At 36.5% G+C, this 17,935-nt stretch overlaps 1 protein-coding gene across 1 annotated transcript in view; it reads left to right on the top strand.

Annotated features, from left to right (window-relative positions):
* The window catches only part of LOC114646814 (protein transport protein Sec24C), a 115,429-nt gene that overhangs the window by 64,859 nt on the left and 32,635 nt on the right, over positions 1-17,935 (top strand). The window contains 8 exon segments of the mRNA XM_051922637.1: positions 880-954; positions 3,172-3,292; positions 9,230-9,384; positions 11,957-12,736; positions 13,484-13,620; positions 15,322-15,390; positions 16,829-16,940; positions 17,431-17,558. Coding sequence (XP_051778597.1) covers positions 880-954; positions 3,172-3,292; positions 9,230-9,384; positions 11,957-12,736; positions 13,484-13,620; positions 15,322-15,390; positions 16,829-16,940; positions 17,431-17,558 — 1,577 coding nt within the window.

The raw sequence follows: 17,935 nt of genomic DNA, 5'->3' as shown, positions 1-17,935 counted from the left end.
TTTAAAGCAGTGCTATAAGCTGAGCATTATAATATTATCTTATGGATCTTAAATACAAAAGGTAATTTTGATTGGAGTGTGGTCCACAGCTGTTCCACAGATATTTTAAGAGATTTTTCAGGAAGTGGTTAATTTAAAGGATAAGTTCAGTATTTATCAAGTCAAAGTGATTTATTCATGAACATGTTAGGTATGCACTTGACACATGAAGTTGTGGTCTAAAGTTAAAATGTTTTCTATAAATTTAAAAAAATATAATGCCTACACTGGCCTTTATAATGGAAGCTATGGGACATGGAGGAAAGGCTTAAAAACTTGCCAGATAATGTCCATTTTTGAAGCCAGGACAGTTGTCATGTATTGATCTGCATTTTATGATTACATACACATTTTAAAATATTCTATATATGTCAGTTTTGGGGAAAAAAGGTAATAATATGATTTGATATTGTTTACTGTTTGTTCAGCATTGGTTCCCATTGAAGTCTATTGTGTCAGGAACATTATCTCTGTCCTCCATTATTTTTTTTTTTCTTGCTCACACTACAAGTAACACGGTGTAAATAAAAGATCAAAAAAATCTTCCTTTTTGTGTAGAGTATTCCTTTAACATTAAATATATCTTTTCCTTATGTTTGTCATTGCTTATAGTGCCTGTGTCTTTTTACTAATTATTACTATATTTCCTTTTATTTAGTACCCTTATTTCCCTTTCTTTGTCTTTCAGTTCAGAAATGTTTATAGTAACAGCATGGTCCTTGTCACTAAACCTGAAAGTGTTTTTGATTTTTTTTTTGGTTTGGCTTGCTGCAAGAAGTGGGTTTTATTTTGAGCATCTCATTGCTATAAATGCTCTGTTTCTTATTTCTTCTCTTTCAGGTTATTCCCCTTATTCCAGTTTTCCCGCTAAGGCTCTTGCTTCTGACCTGTCTTCTTCTACTCCTCTTGATTTAGGTAACTTTGTTTACCTATTTATCTATCCGGACAATTCATTCTGGGCCTGTTTGTTTAGTTCATAATATGTATTTTTTTGCAGCCTTTTCATTATATTTTTCCTCTGATTGTTTCATATGCACAATTCACATTTCCATTAAGTGGTATTCTAAGAGATTTAATTCATAGGTGCGTTTTCATTATCGAATAATGTGCCAAATGGATCAGAGAGTAAAAGAACTCTTCTTCACTTGACATGTTTAGGCAGGTTTTGCTGTCTAGTACATAGGGTGACACACCCTTCTTTCTCATTGCTGTATGAATTAAAAGCACACTGTTCTTTTCATCCTGGCTTTTCCTCTTTTTTCACTTGTTTTCTGTGAACATTAACCAAACTTGCTTCCTGAACCTCTAGTCATGTTGGCACTAGCAGAATCCTAACTTTAAACCTCTTCCTGGGATTAGTTCCGTATTCAAGAAATGCTCTCTATAGCTATAGAGTCACCAGATTACAAAACCTTTTTGCAGTGGCCTGTGTCCCTAAATTCCCAGCAGCATTTCAAGTCTCAGACGTCCAAGGTAGCCTTTGGCTTATATTTTCGCCTTTTTCCCAATTATCACACGTATCACTAATGTGATCCCTCTAAAGCTACGTGGGAGAATTATATTCTCATATTCTCTACTGCCCATTGACATTTAATGAATTGCCACTTGTATTGCAGGCAGAACTGATCACTTAATTGTGTTCATCCTTATTGACATGTTGTTCTGTTATTGTTAGAATGTGGTTTGTTCTCATTCACTAAACCTTAGTGAGCCCATTTCATTAGGCAATGTCATCTTATTTAAAACCTTATTGTGTCTTTTTGTTAATAATCACCTCATTTGTTTGAAGTGTTTACACTAAAGGATTGCAACTCATGGTTGCTGTGGTGTCATGTCAGTACTGTACTTTTCCTCATTTTAGTGTGGAATATTTTGCTAGTAATTTTAAGCTATACTTTACATAAATGAAGTACTTTGAATAACAAAAAGGAAAAAAGAGAAGAATAAAAAAAGTTGTTTCTCGTATGTTTAAGAATTGTAAGATGTAGCCAATTTTATGGTTAAACACATGTTCATTTTCTTTATTCTTATATAGCACTCTTCAGTGAATATAAGCTTAGGTTTACAAATGCAAAACTGTAACAGAAGTATGTAACCATATAACATTTACATACATAAGAACATCATATATTCATATTACCATAGTAATAATAATAATAATAATTCATTACATTTGTATAGCGCTTTTCTCAGTACTCAAAGCGATATCCACACAGGGAGGAACCGGGACGCAACCCACAGTCTCCTTACTGCAAAGCAGCAGCACTACCACTGCACCACCTGTGCATGATCCATCTAAAAATCACTTGAAAATTTTCCTCCTTCAGCCAATCAGTAGATCAATTAACAGTGGTTTTCAAACTCAGTCCTAGTGTTCCCATGTGGCTGAAGGGTTTTGTTCCAATCAGTTTCATAGTCCTCTAATTTATCTAATTTAATTAGCTCTTTTTTCCCTCTTGTTCTGCATTCAGAAAAATAACGGCAGTGTTTTTTTACATTTATGTTATTTGGAAGTGTTTGTATATTAGCTATAGTTTTAAATATTGAACTTTTTTTATGATATTCCTATTAATATTCATATTTCCTGTGTAGTTTGCATACTTAATTAATTATATCCTAATAATGATAACTAACAACATGCAGTGCAGACACCCACGTAAACAACACTGAATGCTGAAAGGCTGCAACTACTTCAGTGTCAGTCCCATTAACATGTTCGTTAGTAAATAATGAATTAAATAACCAGAACACCTGGAAAAGAAGAATGAAAATCATAAAGATTAAAATCTTAAAAAAAAAAATTAATAATAATTATCCACATATAACAAAATTAAATACTTGGTACATTCTAATACAAATTTAGCAAAGTTTTGTGATTACTGACTGCAAAACACAGCAGCACAATTGAGAACAGAAGCCACATTGTGTCCCCAGGTCTGAGTTAAAGAAGCACTACAATAATATAAAATTTTAGTAGTATACTATCTCCTTTAGTGGGCAAGGAAAACCTGTAGTTAAAACCACCCCTTCGTGGGTCAAGGGAACCATTATCATGCACTGGTTCAAATGCTGTCTGTGCAAAGTTTGGAATTTTTTTTTTCTAAACCATTTTGACGCTTAACTTTTTTTCAGGCCCAGTAAGACCTCCACCTACCTCTATGGCTCCTCCTGTCTCATCACAACAGCCATATAACCATTCCTCTCAGATTGATGCTCAAAATGGCCCAGCAGCTGTGTCTAACCTACATCACAGGTATGCCGACAAGTGACACCCTACTAGAAAGATGATTTAGGAACATTTTTCTCTTATGATCTTCATGGCGTAGGAAGTAAGCCTGATTATGTAAAAATGATTACTTTCAAGAATGGATCACCTTATTTTGAATGTGGCCACACTTTAACTTGGGATCCTTGGAACTGGTTGATCTAGATTAAATTGAGAAAATTTTGCTATAATGTATTTTGTCATGCCGATTGTTTTAATTGATACCTTTTCATCAGGATTGAAAACAGTTGTAAGATGTTTTTTCCAAAATATTTTTAGAGTAATTTACTTTCTGAGTACTTAACCATAAGTTTCTGAATTATCATTAAATCCATAATCTGTCAGTGTTTGTGTTCAAATTATAAAATCAAAAAATTGGTTACACATTTCATTTGTGTAAATGTAATCCATACAAGCTGTTGGTATTGAAAGCAGCAGGCTATGCATACGACGTGTCATGACTCTTTTCATTGTGGAAGGGGACATATTTCTGTTGATTCATCTTATAAAACCACATTCTCTCTTCTGCTTTTATATAAATTACGTGTAAAACTCCTTCAGACTCTGGCACTCTGAGTCAGGACTGATAGCTCTACACTACCATGATAAGTCAGCTTAAAAGGAACTCCCCACCATCAACAGCAGCAACAACAACAACACTGGAGACCGGGACATGCAGAGACAGCACCTGCTGAGTCTGTAAACTATCACCTTGTTTGGAGGCTGCATTGGCCGTACTTTAAATGACAGATTACTAGTACAGTTTGCATGATTCAGCAATTACGTGACTCTTAACAGCACATTTCTTATTAATAGAGACATGTCCTTTGAAGCAATGAAATGGAGAAACTCATCATCTCTGGCAAGCAAAATAACCTCTTTGTATGAATCTTGTCTCAGTGGTTACTAGCTACAACTGTTGATAGCGCTGCCAGTCTTGTATGTATGTGAGGTCCCACCCTGCGACCTTTATCTGTAGGCTTGGACTGATGGACATCCATAGAAATGCTCATTACAATCAGAAAATGAATGCAAAGCCTCTGTTCAGTTTATCAGGACTGTGTTGGTCATTCTTTAAAAGCAGTTAATCTCATCTTTTCATCTCCTCTTACAAATGTTTGACAATACAAGTTAAATGATTACACCTCATTAGATAGGTAATGTTATTTTTCTCTCAAAGTGTGCACAAATCTGTTTCTTAACTAATTCCATAATGGGAATTTATTATTTTTTCTTTATATATTATTAAATAACAAGTACCATTCTTGTACTCTCACACTGAAATTCTACTGTTTGAACTCAAAGCCTTTCCAGCCATGACTTCTGCTGTTTTTGTTTTTGATGTGTTGATGTGGTATTGTAGCCTCACCACTGCGGGTCAGTTTTATATGTATTTTCTCTCATGTTTTTCTCATGTATTATTGTGCATTCCGGAGTAATTTGTCTACTTGTGTCATGCATGAGTGCAGTATAGACTTTCTCTGTACTATCGATACTGTGGGGGGAGTGGGGAGCTGATACTGTTACATTTTTGGAGCTTTGGTATTGAGTTAGTACTGAAATATTGGTTCTTGTGACATCCCTAGTCTACACAGCTATGTACACAATATAATACCTCTTTAGAGTCTTTTTCATAATTAAGAGGGTGTGACTTTTGGCCATATTGTGTAACTAGAAATTACACCATATAGCATAGATTAATATAAAGGCACTGTATATGAAAGGCTGCATAAATATGTATTTGAATGAAAGATAGATAAAAAGGCACTATTAACTCAAAAGTTAGTAAATTATATAACAGGTAGATAATTAGAAAAATTTCAATATACTATAGCAGATAGATATCTTTTTTTAACCAAGAAGCTCAGTCTTTCCACTGGTTTTGGCCTGAGGGATGACCTCTTGCGTGTGTCAGTATTGTCACCAGTGCTGAATGACCTCTGAAGGAGGACTTTTTTACAAGAATGCCTAAGAACATTTTTACAAGGTTGCTGACCTATGGAAGTTAGCTTCTTGTACTTTCTGTCCAACTAGTGGATCTGTAGCAGTGTCTGTATGGCTAACTGTTGTAATTTGGTAAATTTATCTATATGGGTTAGTTTCACATGGCACTAGGTTTACATATTTTTCATCTTAATGGAAAGGGCAAACATGGGATAGACCAAATTGTAAATGACAGGTTTCTCAAGACATGGTACTCTCTTGCTCCTGTAGATGTCTTATTTTTATTCCTCTAGTAACATTAAATAGTACTTATGTACCTAGCAATAACTTTCTAGCACTCACTAAACCAAAATATAAAGGAATGATGATAAACAAAATGAACTCCTCTGCAAGTACTGAAAATGTGAAAATGATGTAAATGGGAACAAGATTCTGGTGCTAGTTAACTTTGCAAATAATTTACACTGAATGACTGTATCTACAATTCAATTGGAGAAGAACATTTTGCCACAATTTGAACAAGTGACAATAAAGAGATTGAAATTCACTTGTCTTTATTGTTTAGTTACTCCATAAAAAAAGTAGGTTCAGATTTTCAAACGAAGACCTCTAAATATGCCAGTTTAATTAATGGCCTAAAGGTTTGAAAAGCATCCCCATAGCATGGTGCTGCCACCACCATATTTCAACCTAAGTGTTGTGTTTCTTGGGGCATGGGCAGTATTAGTTTTAAACCACACATACCTATTTGAAGTCTGGCTGAAAAGTTCTATTTTGGTCTCATTTTCTCCCACATTTTAAGTGTGTCTTTGTCATGCTTTGTAGCAAATACCAGATGTGTTTTTATGTTAACTTTCTTAAGAAATTACTTCTTTCTTGCTACCTTCATGTAGAGGCCTATTTTTTGGAGAGCTCTTGAGATTGTAGACCCATGCACCTTCACTCCAGTTTCAGCCAAAGACTATGGCAGACTTCTGAGAGTGACGGTTGGATTTTAGTAGCCTCTGTCTCCAGTCAACGTCTTGCTCTGATGTTTAGTTTTGAGGGATGGCCTGTTCTAAGAGTCTGTGTGCTGTGATGAACCTTCCACTGTCTGATTATGGATCCAACCGTGCTTAACGGGACATTCAAACTTCAATATTTTTTGTTGCCATTTCCTGCATTTCAATGATTTTTTTCTCACATCAGTAAAATACTCCTTTGTTGGACAATCACTGAAACAATGAGGACAAAGACTATGACCCTTACAAAGAGTACTTTTTATATCCAGAGAGATACAAAGGACTCACAATTAGTACCTAACTAGGGGGCTCCGCTCCCTGCTCACTTCGCTCGCCAACCCCTGGTCTTGGGTAACCCGAAATACATTTGAAAGAGATTACTGTCTGTCTCGGTAATTGTTACATATGTATCATGTCCACTGTCACGATATCTGTAGGTCTATGTAATATATGTAAATGAGAATAGCAGTGTAAGTGTTATGTTATGCAAGTATAGAATGTCTTTGAGTTTGCGCAGATCTATGTAAAAGATATATTGGAGTGTAAAGGTGTAGATGACGTACATAGGATATCTTTATACACAACATTTGTAGTAAAGATGGCGTGTTGTTCTTGAATGAGTATTCCTTGGTATGGAGTTATTATAATCTTAAAATCACTTATTTACGTCAGTTGAGCTCTTCCGTTTCTGAGCCGTGGCTCCTTCGCTTGTGGTGTATAGGCGCATGTGCCCTCCGTACTATCTCGGGTGTGACTATGCTGTGTTTTGTGGACGTTTGGGGACTCCGTACTTTCTCTGGTTTGACTGTGGGGCGGGATGCCGAAGCCTCTTCTGTTTGTGTTATCTGTGAGTACATATAGTATTGTATTACTGTAATGTGATTCACATATGCTGTGGAGTCCGGATCTTTGGGGCTTCTGTACTATCTCGGGTTATTGTTTGCGGTGCTTTAGAAGCGTGTTGTAGGCGCCTGCACCTTCTCTACTATGTCGGGTTTGACTATGCTGTGTAGTGTGGACGTGTATGGTTCTGTACTCTCTTTTTGTATCTCCATCAGTCGAGCTTTTTCTATTTGGAGCCATGCCTGCTCTGCTTGCGGCATTTGAGACGCGCGTTGTAGGCGCTTGCGTTCATTGATTTTATCCAGGTAGCTCCGTTAGTCGAGCTGTATCGTTTTGGAGCTGTGACTGTGTCTTCATTAGTTATACATTGTTTACCGTTAGTAATATGGATATTCGCACTTACTGTTAATACGGAGCGTTTTCTGTCGTTGTACTGTTAGTAATGCATCACTGTAATGTGATTCACATATGTTGTGTAGTTTGGACGTGTGAGGATGCCGTATGTTTAATACAGAGCGTTCGTTTATTCTTATTACCCATCTGGTGTCGAGCCTGTGTTTTCTGTGGTTGTACTGTTAATATTGTATTACTGTAATGTGATTCACATATGTTGTGGAGTCCAGATATTGTATTACTGTAATGTGATTCACATATGTTGTGGAGTCCGGATCTGAGGGGTTTCTGTACTATCTCGTGTTTATGCTTGCGGTGTGTTAGAAGCGCGTGGACCATGCTGTGTAGTGTGGATGTTTAGTTCAGAAGCGTGTTGTAGGTGCCTGCGCCTTTCATACTTTCCCGCGCCTTCCGTACTATCTTTGTGGACCTGTGGGGCCTCCGTAGCCTCTTCCGTTTGACTCTGGGGTGCAGCGCAGAATCCTCTTTTTTGTGTGGCTGTGTCGTTAGTCGTTAGCTATGGGCGCGTTGTTGCTTCATGTCTTATTCACGTTAGTTGTGCTCTTTCGTTTTTGGGCCGTGACTCCTTCGTTCGCGGTGGATCAGACTTTGCTTGCGGTTTATGAGACGTGCGCTGTAGGCGCCTGCGCACTATGTCTCCTGGTCCTATCGCCGTGTACCTGCGTCCATGCCTTCCGGTTTACCATTCTCGGTTAGTAATATGGATTAGGTTTAATTATGGTCAAATGACTCTCATCTTTGTGTCATTTGTGAGTAATTTGTCATTTGTGTAAAACTGAAGCTTCCAAAGCACAGCAATTTAAACACTAACTTTTGAGTTTTTCCTCCTTCAGTTAAATATCTACAGAGAATGGTTTAATTTGAGTTTGGAAATGTATTGTCACAGCACAAAAGTTCACATAAAAATACTGAATGGATTAATATGTTCAGAATTTTCTGCATGACAAAAGATTTGTAATGCAGAAAATTATGATGATTTTCAAGGGGATTGAATAATTTTGCACACCACTAAAAGATTGCATAATTTACAGAAAATACTTAATACAATTCATATTATGTTATCTGATGCTTCGCGAGTGTTATCTATGTAACTCTTTCATTTTCTTAGAACACTAACATACTTGTGTATGTTATGTTTAAAGAGAGAGTAACAGAGATCCATGTATAATCCAGTTTAAAACATAGTTTTTTTTTTTTATTAAAACATAAAATCAGACTGTTTTGCACCTTCAGGCTCATTATCTGGAGTTTGTGAGGCTGAATCTGTTAAAATGATGCTTGCAGGCAAAATCCTGAGGTCTGTTGGAGGATATGCAAATTGTATTAAAAAAAAAAACTTTGCTACGGTTTGTAACATGCAACTTTTTGTTACAGTACACAGCACAACTAAGAAACACCATGTGGTATGTAGAGGGGAAAAAGTGCACACTCACAGCATTGTTGCACATACTTTGCACAGAACAATACTCAATGTGAATGATTCTGCCTGTTTATGATAGCAGAACAGTTTAGATTTGTAGTATTGTATGAAACAAGATACTGCTGACATGAACTACATAGTCAAATATTTGGTGATCAGAAATGGGACTTTAAAGGTAAGACCTTTCCTCCATTCAGAAGACTCCTAACACTTGAAGCGTTAAGTTAATTGTTTTCCAAAATGTGTTTTTGAAGATGGTAGCTCTGGGTTTCTTTATTATCAGCTGTGTTTCTTTCTCAATAGGCCCCTAGACACCCAAACGTATCTTCCAGGAGGCATCTCCCCAGGAGTGAATCAACAATATGGAGCCCAGCCTACTAGCGCACACCAGATATCAAATCAGATGGCAGGAATGCATATCTCCTCAACTGATCCCTCTTCAGTAATGCCTGTATATGGTAAGTCATTCGTTCTTGTCCATGAAACTTAATATTTGTAAATATGAGTTTTAAATTAATTTGATAATAATGTTTTGGTTAAATGCATCAGTTATCTTTCTCTGTATGAACACATGTTCATGGTGTAATATAATTACTGGTAAATTGAAAATGTTATTCTGGATCATCATTCCTTATAGTAGTGTTTCCTAACTTCCCAACACTGTGGCTGTAGGTTTTTGTTCCAACCAGGTTCCTAATCAGTGACAACTCATGATAACACTGATTTCACTTAATTAGCTGGTATTATTTTTCTTTTATTCAACATTCAGAAAAGCAAAGCAGCATGATTTTTACATTTATAAGACATTTAGAAATATTTCTGCGTTTGCTATAGATTTAAATGCTTAACTCTGTTTTGTTGATTTCATTATATTTGGTCCTTTCTCTGTGCAGTTTTTCGCCTTCCATCTTTTATTATTAATGGCAATTAAAAATAAGCAGAGCAGACACGCTGGCAAACACTGAATAATAATCGAAGGCTGCAAGTACTTTAGCATCAGACCCACTAATTAGTAAATAATGGATTAATTAAACAATTAGAACACCTAGAAAAGCAGGATGAAAGTCAAGATGAAAATATTGTTAAAAAGAAAAAAATACATTATTCCCACATAACTACCTTGGTACATTTTAATATATATATATATATATATATATATATATATATATATATATATATATATATATATATATATATACATATACACACACTATCCGACGCCCGCTGTAGCATACGCCGGTGTAAGAATAGGAACAGAAAACGGTGAGAAGGGAATTCAGAAATCAAGAAGAAATAAATACTTCTTGAAAGACAGTGTGCATGTAGAATTTCCGGCCAAGCAGGATTACATGTGAAAAATAACTCGGGCTTTCTGAATTTACGTACTATGGCCATGGCATCCTGATAGTTTTGTTGCATGTATCTTGGACTTCCTGGAAATGTGGACGGTAATATTATCATTTTGCCTATACGTACGTTGTTATTTTCAGCGTTTGCTTGCAGTGTGTCTGATAGGCCTTTGTATTGTTCCACGCACAGATCTTGTTGATGTAATCAGAGATAGTTGAGACGCGCCCCCTCTGTTTTAAGATATGCATCTACGACGTACTGTTGGAATAGTTTGCTGCTGGAGTGCAAAATACTAAATGTATTCCTCATTGCTAATCTGTACGCCTAAAATTGGCATTGAGTAAGCCTTATTCGCTTGGCGCTTCTTTTATCGGGAACTTGTTGTAAATCTTTGTGCCAGCCAATGTCTCCGTAAAGGAATAAATTTGGGTAAACCATAGGATCGTAATTCATATTGAGCATGGAAATCTGTTTACTGGAGTTGCCTATGGGATAGATGCAAATGTCCCTTTCGGCAGGCGTTTCGCCATCTTCTCCGTCGAAAATCGCTGCAATGTCGGGGCATTGTATCATCGTAAATCCTGCCTAGGGTTTTCCTTGAAAACCATTCGTACAGATGCTGTTGGATTGGACGGAGCGATTTCAGGCATGTGTTTGTATGATTTAGCGAAGGGGTTGATGGTTCTGAGCATGGAATCTAGCTGGAGAAGTACATTTTCGCTGCATGCAGAGTTTGCTTTATTTAGCTTGCGCTGTGTCAAAAACATACAACTATCCATATCCTGGAGAGGTTGAAGTGTTAGCATATAGTGGAGAGATTTGGTGATAAATTTGCCTGTGTATTTTAAAACCGTATGGTCCGTGGCCAGGAGGTTGAGTTATCTGTGCACCCAAGGAAGCAAATGCTAAAGAAGAGTTGTATTCTCAAATGTGTTCACGATAATTTTTAGCTTCTGATGTTTTGCTGTGTAAGAAGCTGTTGTAAAGACATAGGTGGCTCCCGCAAAGGTGGTAAAGCTACTTTAACGTTGTGGCAGCACCTCAAGTACTTGTTGGATGTATTACGCTCAGCAGGCCAATATAGTGCGTGACATGGAAGAGGACGAATAGGAATCGAGAAATGCTGTGTCGGCTGCATGTGGGCGGAACTGGTTTTGAAGTGGAAGCAGGATGAACGAGAAGAGAAATATATATGATATATATTTATATATATATACCAAACTTAGTTTTCTAATCTCTGTATTGTTCCCACAACACGGAACTTAGGAAATAACACATCACTTAATTAGCCCAGGAGTCCAATTAAAAACAGAGGCTGGTTGGAACAAAAGCCTGCAGCAACAGTGTGCCTGGAAACACTGCCTTATAGGATAGGTGAATCCTTATGCCATGGGTTATGCTGTGCTTGGGGGACTGTAGCAGCTCTGCTGAGGTTGATAATCTTTATAAAAAGAAAAAAAAATATGAAGACAATTTTTAAAGATTGTTTAGGATTAGTTAGGGTTTAATTGTGTGTTAATTGAGCAGGTAAGTGGTGTCTACATCTTGTCTGGAATCTGTGTTTAAAATTGGAATCTCTGCAATTGTGGAGTAGTTAATTGTTAGTGACCTAATTATTAATGTGTGAATTGGCACCATTTGAACACCTTTTTGACTAATGCTTAAATCTGTCTCTTTTAGCTCCATCATCTGCACACGTTGCAACAACTTCAGTACCGTCTAGTTTTCCTTCACATTCTGTGTCCCATGCTAGCCAGCAGCATAGCAGTCCACCTTCTCTACCTGCTTTTTCTTCAGCAACTGGAGGTCCACCATCTTCTTCACAGATTCCATATTCTTCAACACCACTTTCTTCACAGACCATGTATTCAGCACCTCCACCTCCCCAACAACCTTCCTTTTCAACAGCGTCCCCATCTTCACAGCCTCCTTATTCAACAGCACCTCCCACTTCACAGGCTCCTTTTTCAAAAGTCCCGCCTTCCACACAACCTCCTTATTCTGCAGGTCCACCCACTGTGCAGCCTCCTTATTCTGTAGCTCCACCCACTGTCCAGCCTCCTTATTCTGCTGCTCCACCCTCTTCACAGACTCCTTACAGTGGTGCTCCATCTCCTTACTCTGGGGCACAGCCCCCATCGCAGCCTTACTCTGGCCCTCAGTCTCCCTATTCCAGTGCCCCATCTCTTTCACAGCCCCCCTTTTCAGGCACACAGCCTCCCCCTCAATTTCCTAGTGCTCCCCCTTCTCGGTTTGGAGGTCCACCTGTAAGACCTTCTGGAATGCAGGGACCTCCTCTGCCACAGCCTTCTCTTTCAGAACCCCTATCTTCTCAAGCAAATCATATTGCTCCTGGTTCCCTGCAATCAGGTGTAGGGCTTCCCAGAGGACCACCAGCTGCAGGAATGCATAATCAGCCTTCCCAAATGGGATCACATGGATTCCAGCCTCAGCAGAATGGTAAGTCTGATAGATTACTTGGAAGCATTTTCATAGCCTTTGTCTACGGCACTGATTAGTGACAGTCAGTTTCTGTGTCATTACTTGCTTACTTTATTAGCATATTAGCTTTTTTCAGGAGGAGAGTAGTGTGTCTATGTCTTTTAGTTAAATTTGGGTTTTTCTGACAGTGTTGTGTAATATGTTGCTGAAATTACATTTTAACTAAATATTACTTTTTAAAATGTCTTATAGGGAGTCTGAAGAAGGTGGCTGTCAGTTAGTCATCTGTTTATCAATCCTAATTTACATTTATAGAAACTGCTTAACACCTTATTAGAGTTGTAGACCATTTTGTTTCTTTTTATTTCATGTTATTTCTTCCATGAGGCAGTTCTGTTTGCTAATGGTGTAGGGCTTCTTTACAAAAATTTAGATGCATTCTCACATACTACACCTTTCTTAAGGGGATTAAGTACAAAACAGCCTACAGAGACTTGCATGTTAAACTGTTCTCTTAATAATATAAACTCGTGAAAAAAATCTTCACGGTTATCCTGTAGGGAAAGCAATTTTGATGTTTTGGGTTTTTTTTTTTTTTTTGCTTTTAAACGTATGTTATTTCTGTCAACTGCTTTCTAATATGTTCAAAATGTAGAAGGTGTCCTGATTGCATTAAAAATGTAATGTGAAATGTTAGGCTTTAAAACCGTAGTAATTATTTAAATGTTCATTTTGTGAAAATAATTGACATTCTGTTTCTCACAGGTGCATTTGGTCAGGTTCGTGGACCACAGCCTGCTTATGGAGGGTCCTATTCAGGCTCCCAGAATTTTGGAGCTCAACCCCCACCACCTGCAGCCCCTCCACAATCACGACTTGACCCAGATGCAATTCCAAGTCCAGTAAGAGGTTTCTCTGTATTAAAACTGTTTTTTGCTTATGCACCTTCTTACTTACTATTGTCAATGTATTATGTATCAAGCAATGTGTGCACCAAGCACCCATTATATAAGCCTTATTCATTCCTAAAGAATGTTTTTTAAGGTAAACAAAAATACAATGAGCAATGTTTCCCTTACTTTGGACACAGGATAGTTACCATGCATTTCTGATCCAGAGAAGGTTTACCAACACATTTTTCAGAAACGGAAAAATGCCTAAATAAAATTATTTTAATGATGCTGTGCAGAGTATCCTAAAATGTTTTTGAAGTTAAATAAATGTTGAAAGTGTAATAAATAGTACAAAAATCACAATTAGTGGTTTATTGAAGATGGTATGTACTGTATATATGTATGCATGGCATAACTTCTACTACATTATGGTACCTGTGAAGAAGAATAATCATCATAATCAAGTAAGTTTATGCAAGCAATATGTTACTCGTTCAACTTTTTGAAGATTGTTGTGAGTAACATGGAGTTGCTAAGGCAGAAGAAAGGGGATTTGGGAGTCATTTTTGTGATTTAGATGATGGTAGCAAACTGCAAGACACTGTTTTGTGCAGGAAATACAAGCATTGGAGGAAACAAGGCACAAACTTACTGTAATGTACTATAACTTAAGTGCTTTGTAAGAAAAGTCAACAAATACAGTGCTTGTTGCAATGACCCTTTGCTTGATATGTAATAGTAGAGTGCACAACTAACTGCTTGTTCATTATGGCACAATGGTTTGAACACATCAAACTTTGCTTTGCATTGTTCTCCACCTTTTGGACTGAAAAGTTTGTATATCTGAATCAGGTATTGACATAACAAATATTATGCACAATTTGTTTGGGATTGGTTGAGTAAGCATTCATCTGAGAAATGTATATCCTTGGTTTGACATCCTTTTGGCAGTTTTTAGAGTTACAACATTATATAGTTTCGTAGTTACATAAAATAGTCATGGTTTTTTTCTTCTTGCTTTACATTCCATTATTTATGATTGAACAACAAACAAAATGTGATTATTAGAATATTAATAAATCACATGCTTTCATAAAACAATCTTGCTGTGTAAACATACTATATAATAATGTGCATGATAATTTGGCAAACGTTACTAAATTTAGCTTTTTAATAAAATATGGTTATTTTATATATTTAACAAACATTTTATATGTCTATTTAAATTTGCTTTTATGCTGGAAAAGCATAGTTTTCTATCAGCTGCACACCAAATTGAGGTTTTCTCTCACTTGTAGGGCTGTCTTTTGTATTGATACCAAGTAAACATGTTACTGTTAATGTAAAAAGAAATATCCGCTCAGCCACTTAATGAAAAACTGACGTTTAACTTTTGTGGTGATGTGCAGGAATTTTGTGTTCTTGTGGTTTTACATCCATGCAGTTTTCACTATATCATGTTGTTTTAGCCTGTAATTGGACCTCATAAGGTATTAACTGCATGGGCAGGATATTGATGTAGCAATGGAAGTGTTGTTTTCTTATTTTTTTCTTATTTTTATTACTTCCTATCATCTTGGATTCGGCTTTTGTGGAGTATCTTTTGTTGGAGGGAGATCAAGTAACACCTCTTGCTTTTCTGTTTGTGTTTCTTTTTCTCCTTTTACTCTGTCCTTTTCATTTTGTGTTGCTTACGTTTTAATATAAAAGCAAACCACTGAGCTACCTGCAGTGCAGAAAACAAGACATAGAATAGACCCAGATGCGATTCCCAGCCCAGTAAGTGCAGTGTGTCTATCTGCTGTATGTACACCCCATCACTTGTGCTTTGCTCCCTGACTGCATGCACCCATCTTGTTCCTTGGCCTCCTGCTCTGTGTCATTGATCTTTGCTGCCTGCAAACATCTTTGTTAGTGAGCACTTTGGAGCCACACACTTTACCCCATCTGCCATTTCCCATTATCTGTATGCTTTTGAATTTATAACATTGGTGCCCTGAAGTTTTTTCTAGAGAAATGGGGATGGGTTAACTTAAGATCTTTGATTGTTATTTGTGCCTGCCTGTTTGTTGTGTTTTACATTTAGATATTTTGGTCACTGTTTTCACGACAATGTTCATTATAGCTCTTTATGTTGCACAAAGCTGATGGATAAAATGATCAATCATGATAGTATTTGTCATCCTATTTTAATTTCCTTCCATAATTTCAGTCCCTCAGAAAAGTATTCAGACCCTTAACTAATTGCCTAATTTTGCTGAACAACAACTCTAACATTTTGATCTTGGTAATATTTTAATTTCAAAGCACTGAAGAAAAAAAAAATCAGTCTCAGCATTTTAGTATTTTGTGGAGTCTCCTTTTGCAGCAGTAATAAAGTGTTCACTGTTCAGAGTGATTTTGGCCCATATTCCCCACACATTTGCTCCAGGGATTAGTTGGCTGACACTTGAGCACTGCAGTTTTCAAATACTGCCACAGATCCTTGAATTGAAAAGCACAGTTTTTGCCCTGGAGTAACTGCATGATTATCTTGGCCTTCAGTTTGGGATCATTGCCCTGCTGAAAGATAATCTTTCACCCAAGTTTCAGTTTTTAGCAGACTGAAATAGGTTTTCTTGCAGTATTTCCTAGTATTTTTGCACTATGCATTTATTTGCTTGTAATTTCCACACTCTTTTCCATTTTTACCTGTGAATCCTTCATATTCATAGGTAATTGTACCAGCGTATCAAGTGCCACACTACACAGAGATGAAGAGTCACTCTATTACTGATGCTTTATAAGTGTTATGAACACCAAAAGAAACATTTGTTAACGTCTTGTTATGTAAAAGTAAATGAGTAATGGATGAATTTTTGCAGTACCTAAGCTAAAGTGTATCATTTTAATAACTCACCATTTTAGACTAATTTTAAGACAGTTGTCTTACAGTAGTTATTTTCACCTAAACGTAGAGTTTCCACAACACACACTTCAATGTTTATGCAAATGCGTATTACCCCTTTTTCCCTTCAAAAGAAGTATTTCTAACATAAAACAATACCACATTGAAACTGATTTTGAGATCTAAAAATATCACAGAGTACAAAATTTTAGTGTTGGATTTCTTATTCAGTAAAATTAGAGAATTTATGTGAATACTTCTGCAAAGCACTTTAGCTTATTTGCAGTGCAGTGGCACTTTTTCACACTTTGTCACATCTTTATATTGCAGATCCAGGTGATTGAGGATGATAAAGCAAACCGTGGAAATGAGCCTTTTACCACAAGCATAAGGGGTCAAGTACCACCACTGGTCACAACTCGGTTTCAGGTGAAAGATCAAGGTAAGATGTAAGAAGCAAAAGAGAGAAAAACTGCCCTGTCTTGCGAAACAATTTTTAGAGTTTCAGAAAATAATGATCATGTTTTCAAAATAATATTTCTAAAATGTCAAACGGTATGCCCAACATTAATTGTGGGTTAAATACTTACATTTTTTTTATTTAATTGTCCGTTCTGCATTTCAATGATGGTTGAAATGAATCTTGTACTGTCTGAGGCTTGTTTGAGTTTGAAATTCTTCCTTAAATGACAATCCTAAAATGCCTTTGGTTGTCAAATTACAAAAGATGCTGTCATTAAGAGCTGTTAAGATAGATGATGTGTAATTTTGAGATTTGCCAAGTTTTTTCTTTTTTTTTTTTTATTATTTTAACAAATAGCACATTTTGAAATCCCTGCCATGATTATTTTTTATGGTCCTTTAATTATAGTGATTGTAATTCTCTTTCTTTTTTTTTTTTTTAACTTTCTATGACACTTGGACTGTTTCAGGAAATGCAAGCCCTCGTTATATTAGATGCACAGCCTACAATATTCCTTGTACTTCAGACATGGCCAAACAATCACAGATTCCTTTGGCTGCTGTTATAAAACCTCTGGCACAACTTCCCCCAGATGAGGTGAGTTTGAAAAATAAAAAAACAAGTGAATGATGTTTGATGTTAGATTAGTCCATGTTATGTGGTAATGCACTTCTTCTGAAAATGGGAAATTGTATTTTGTTCACTTTCGATGTGGTTTCTTTGCAGTAATGCCAACAGCACAGGAAACAGCTTTGTACACATTAAATTTAGATCACTGTTTGGTTTTAAAAGTGTGATAACATCTAGCACTTCTTACATGCCTTGCTGTTCTTCCATTTCTTCTGTGATGTCAATTATCTTTTTTAGTTTTTCTTGTGTATCACACATTTACCTCTTGAATGCTATTGGGGCACATTATCGTTTTCAGGTACTCTTCTTTTTTTTTTTTTAAATAAATGTATATTTTTATATAA

Source organism: Erpetoichthys calabaricus, chromosome 2, assembly GCF_900747795.2.
Source record: "Erpetoichthys calabaricus chromosome 2, fErpCal1.3, whole genome shotgun sequence".
Lineage (NCBI taxonomy): Eukaryota > Metazoa > Chordata > Cladistia > Polypteriformes > Polypteridae > Erpetoichthys > Erpetoichthys calabaricus.
Note: the sequence above shows the minus strand (reverse complement) of the source record. Positions and strands in the feature narration are given on the sequence as shown.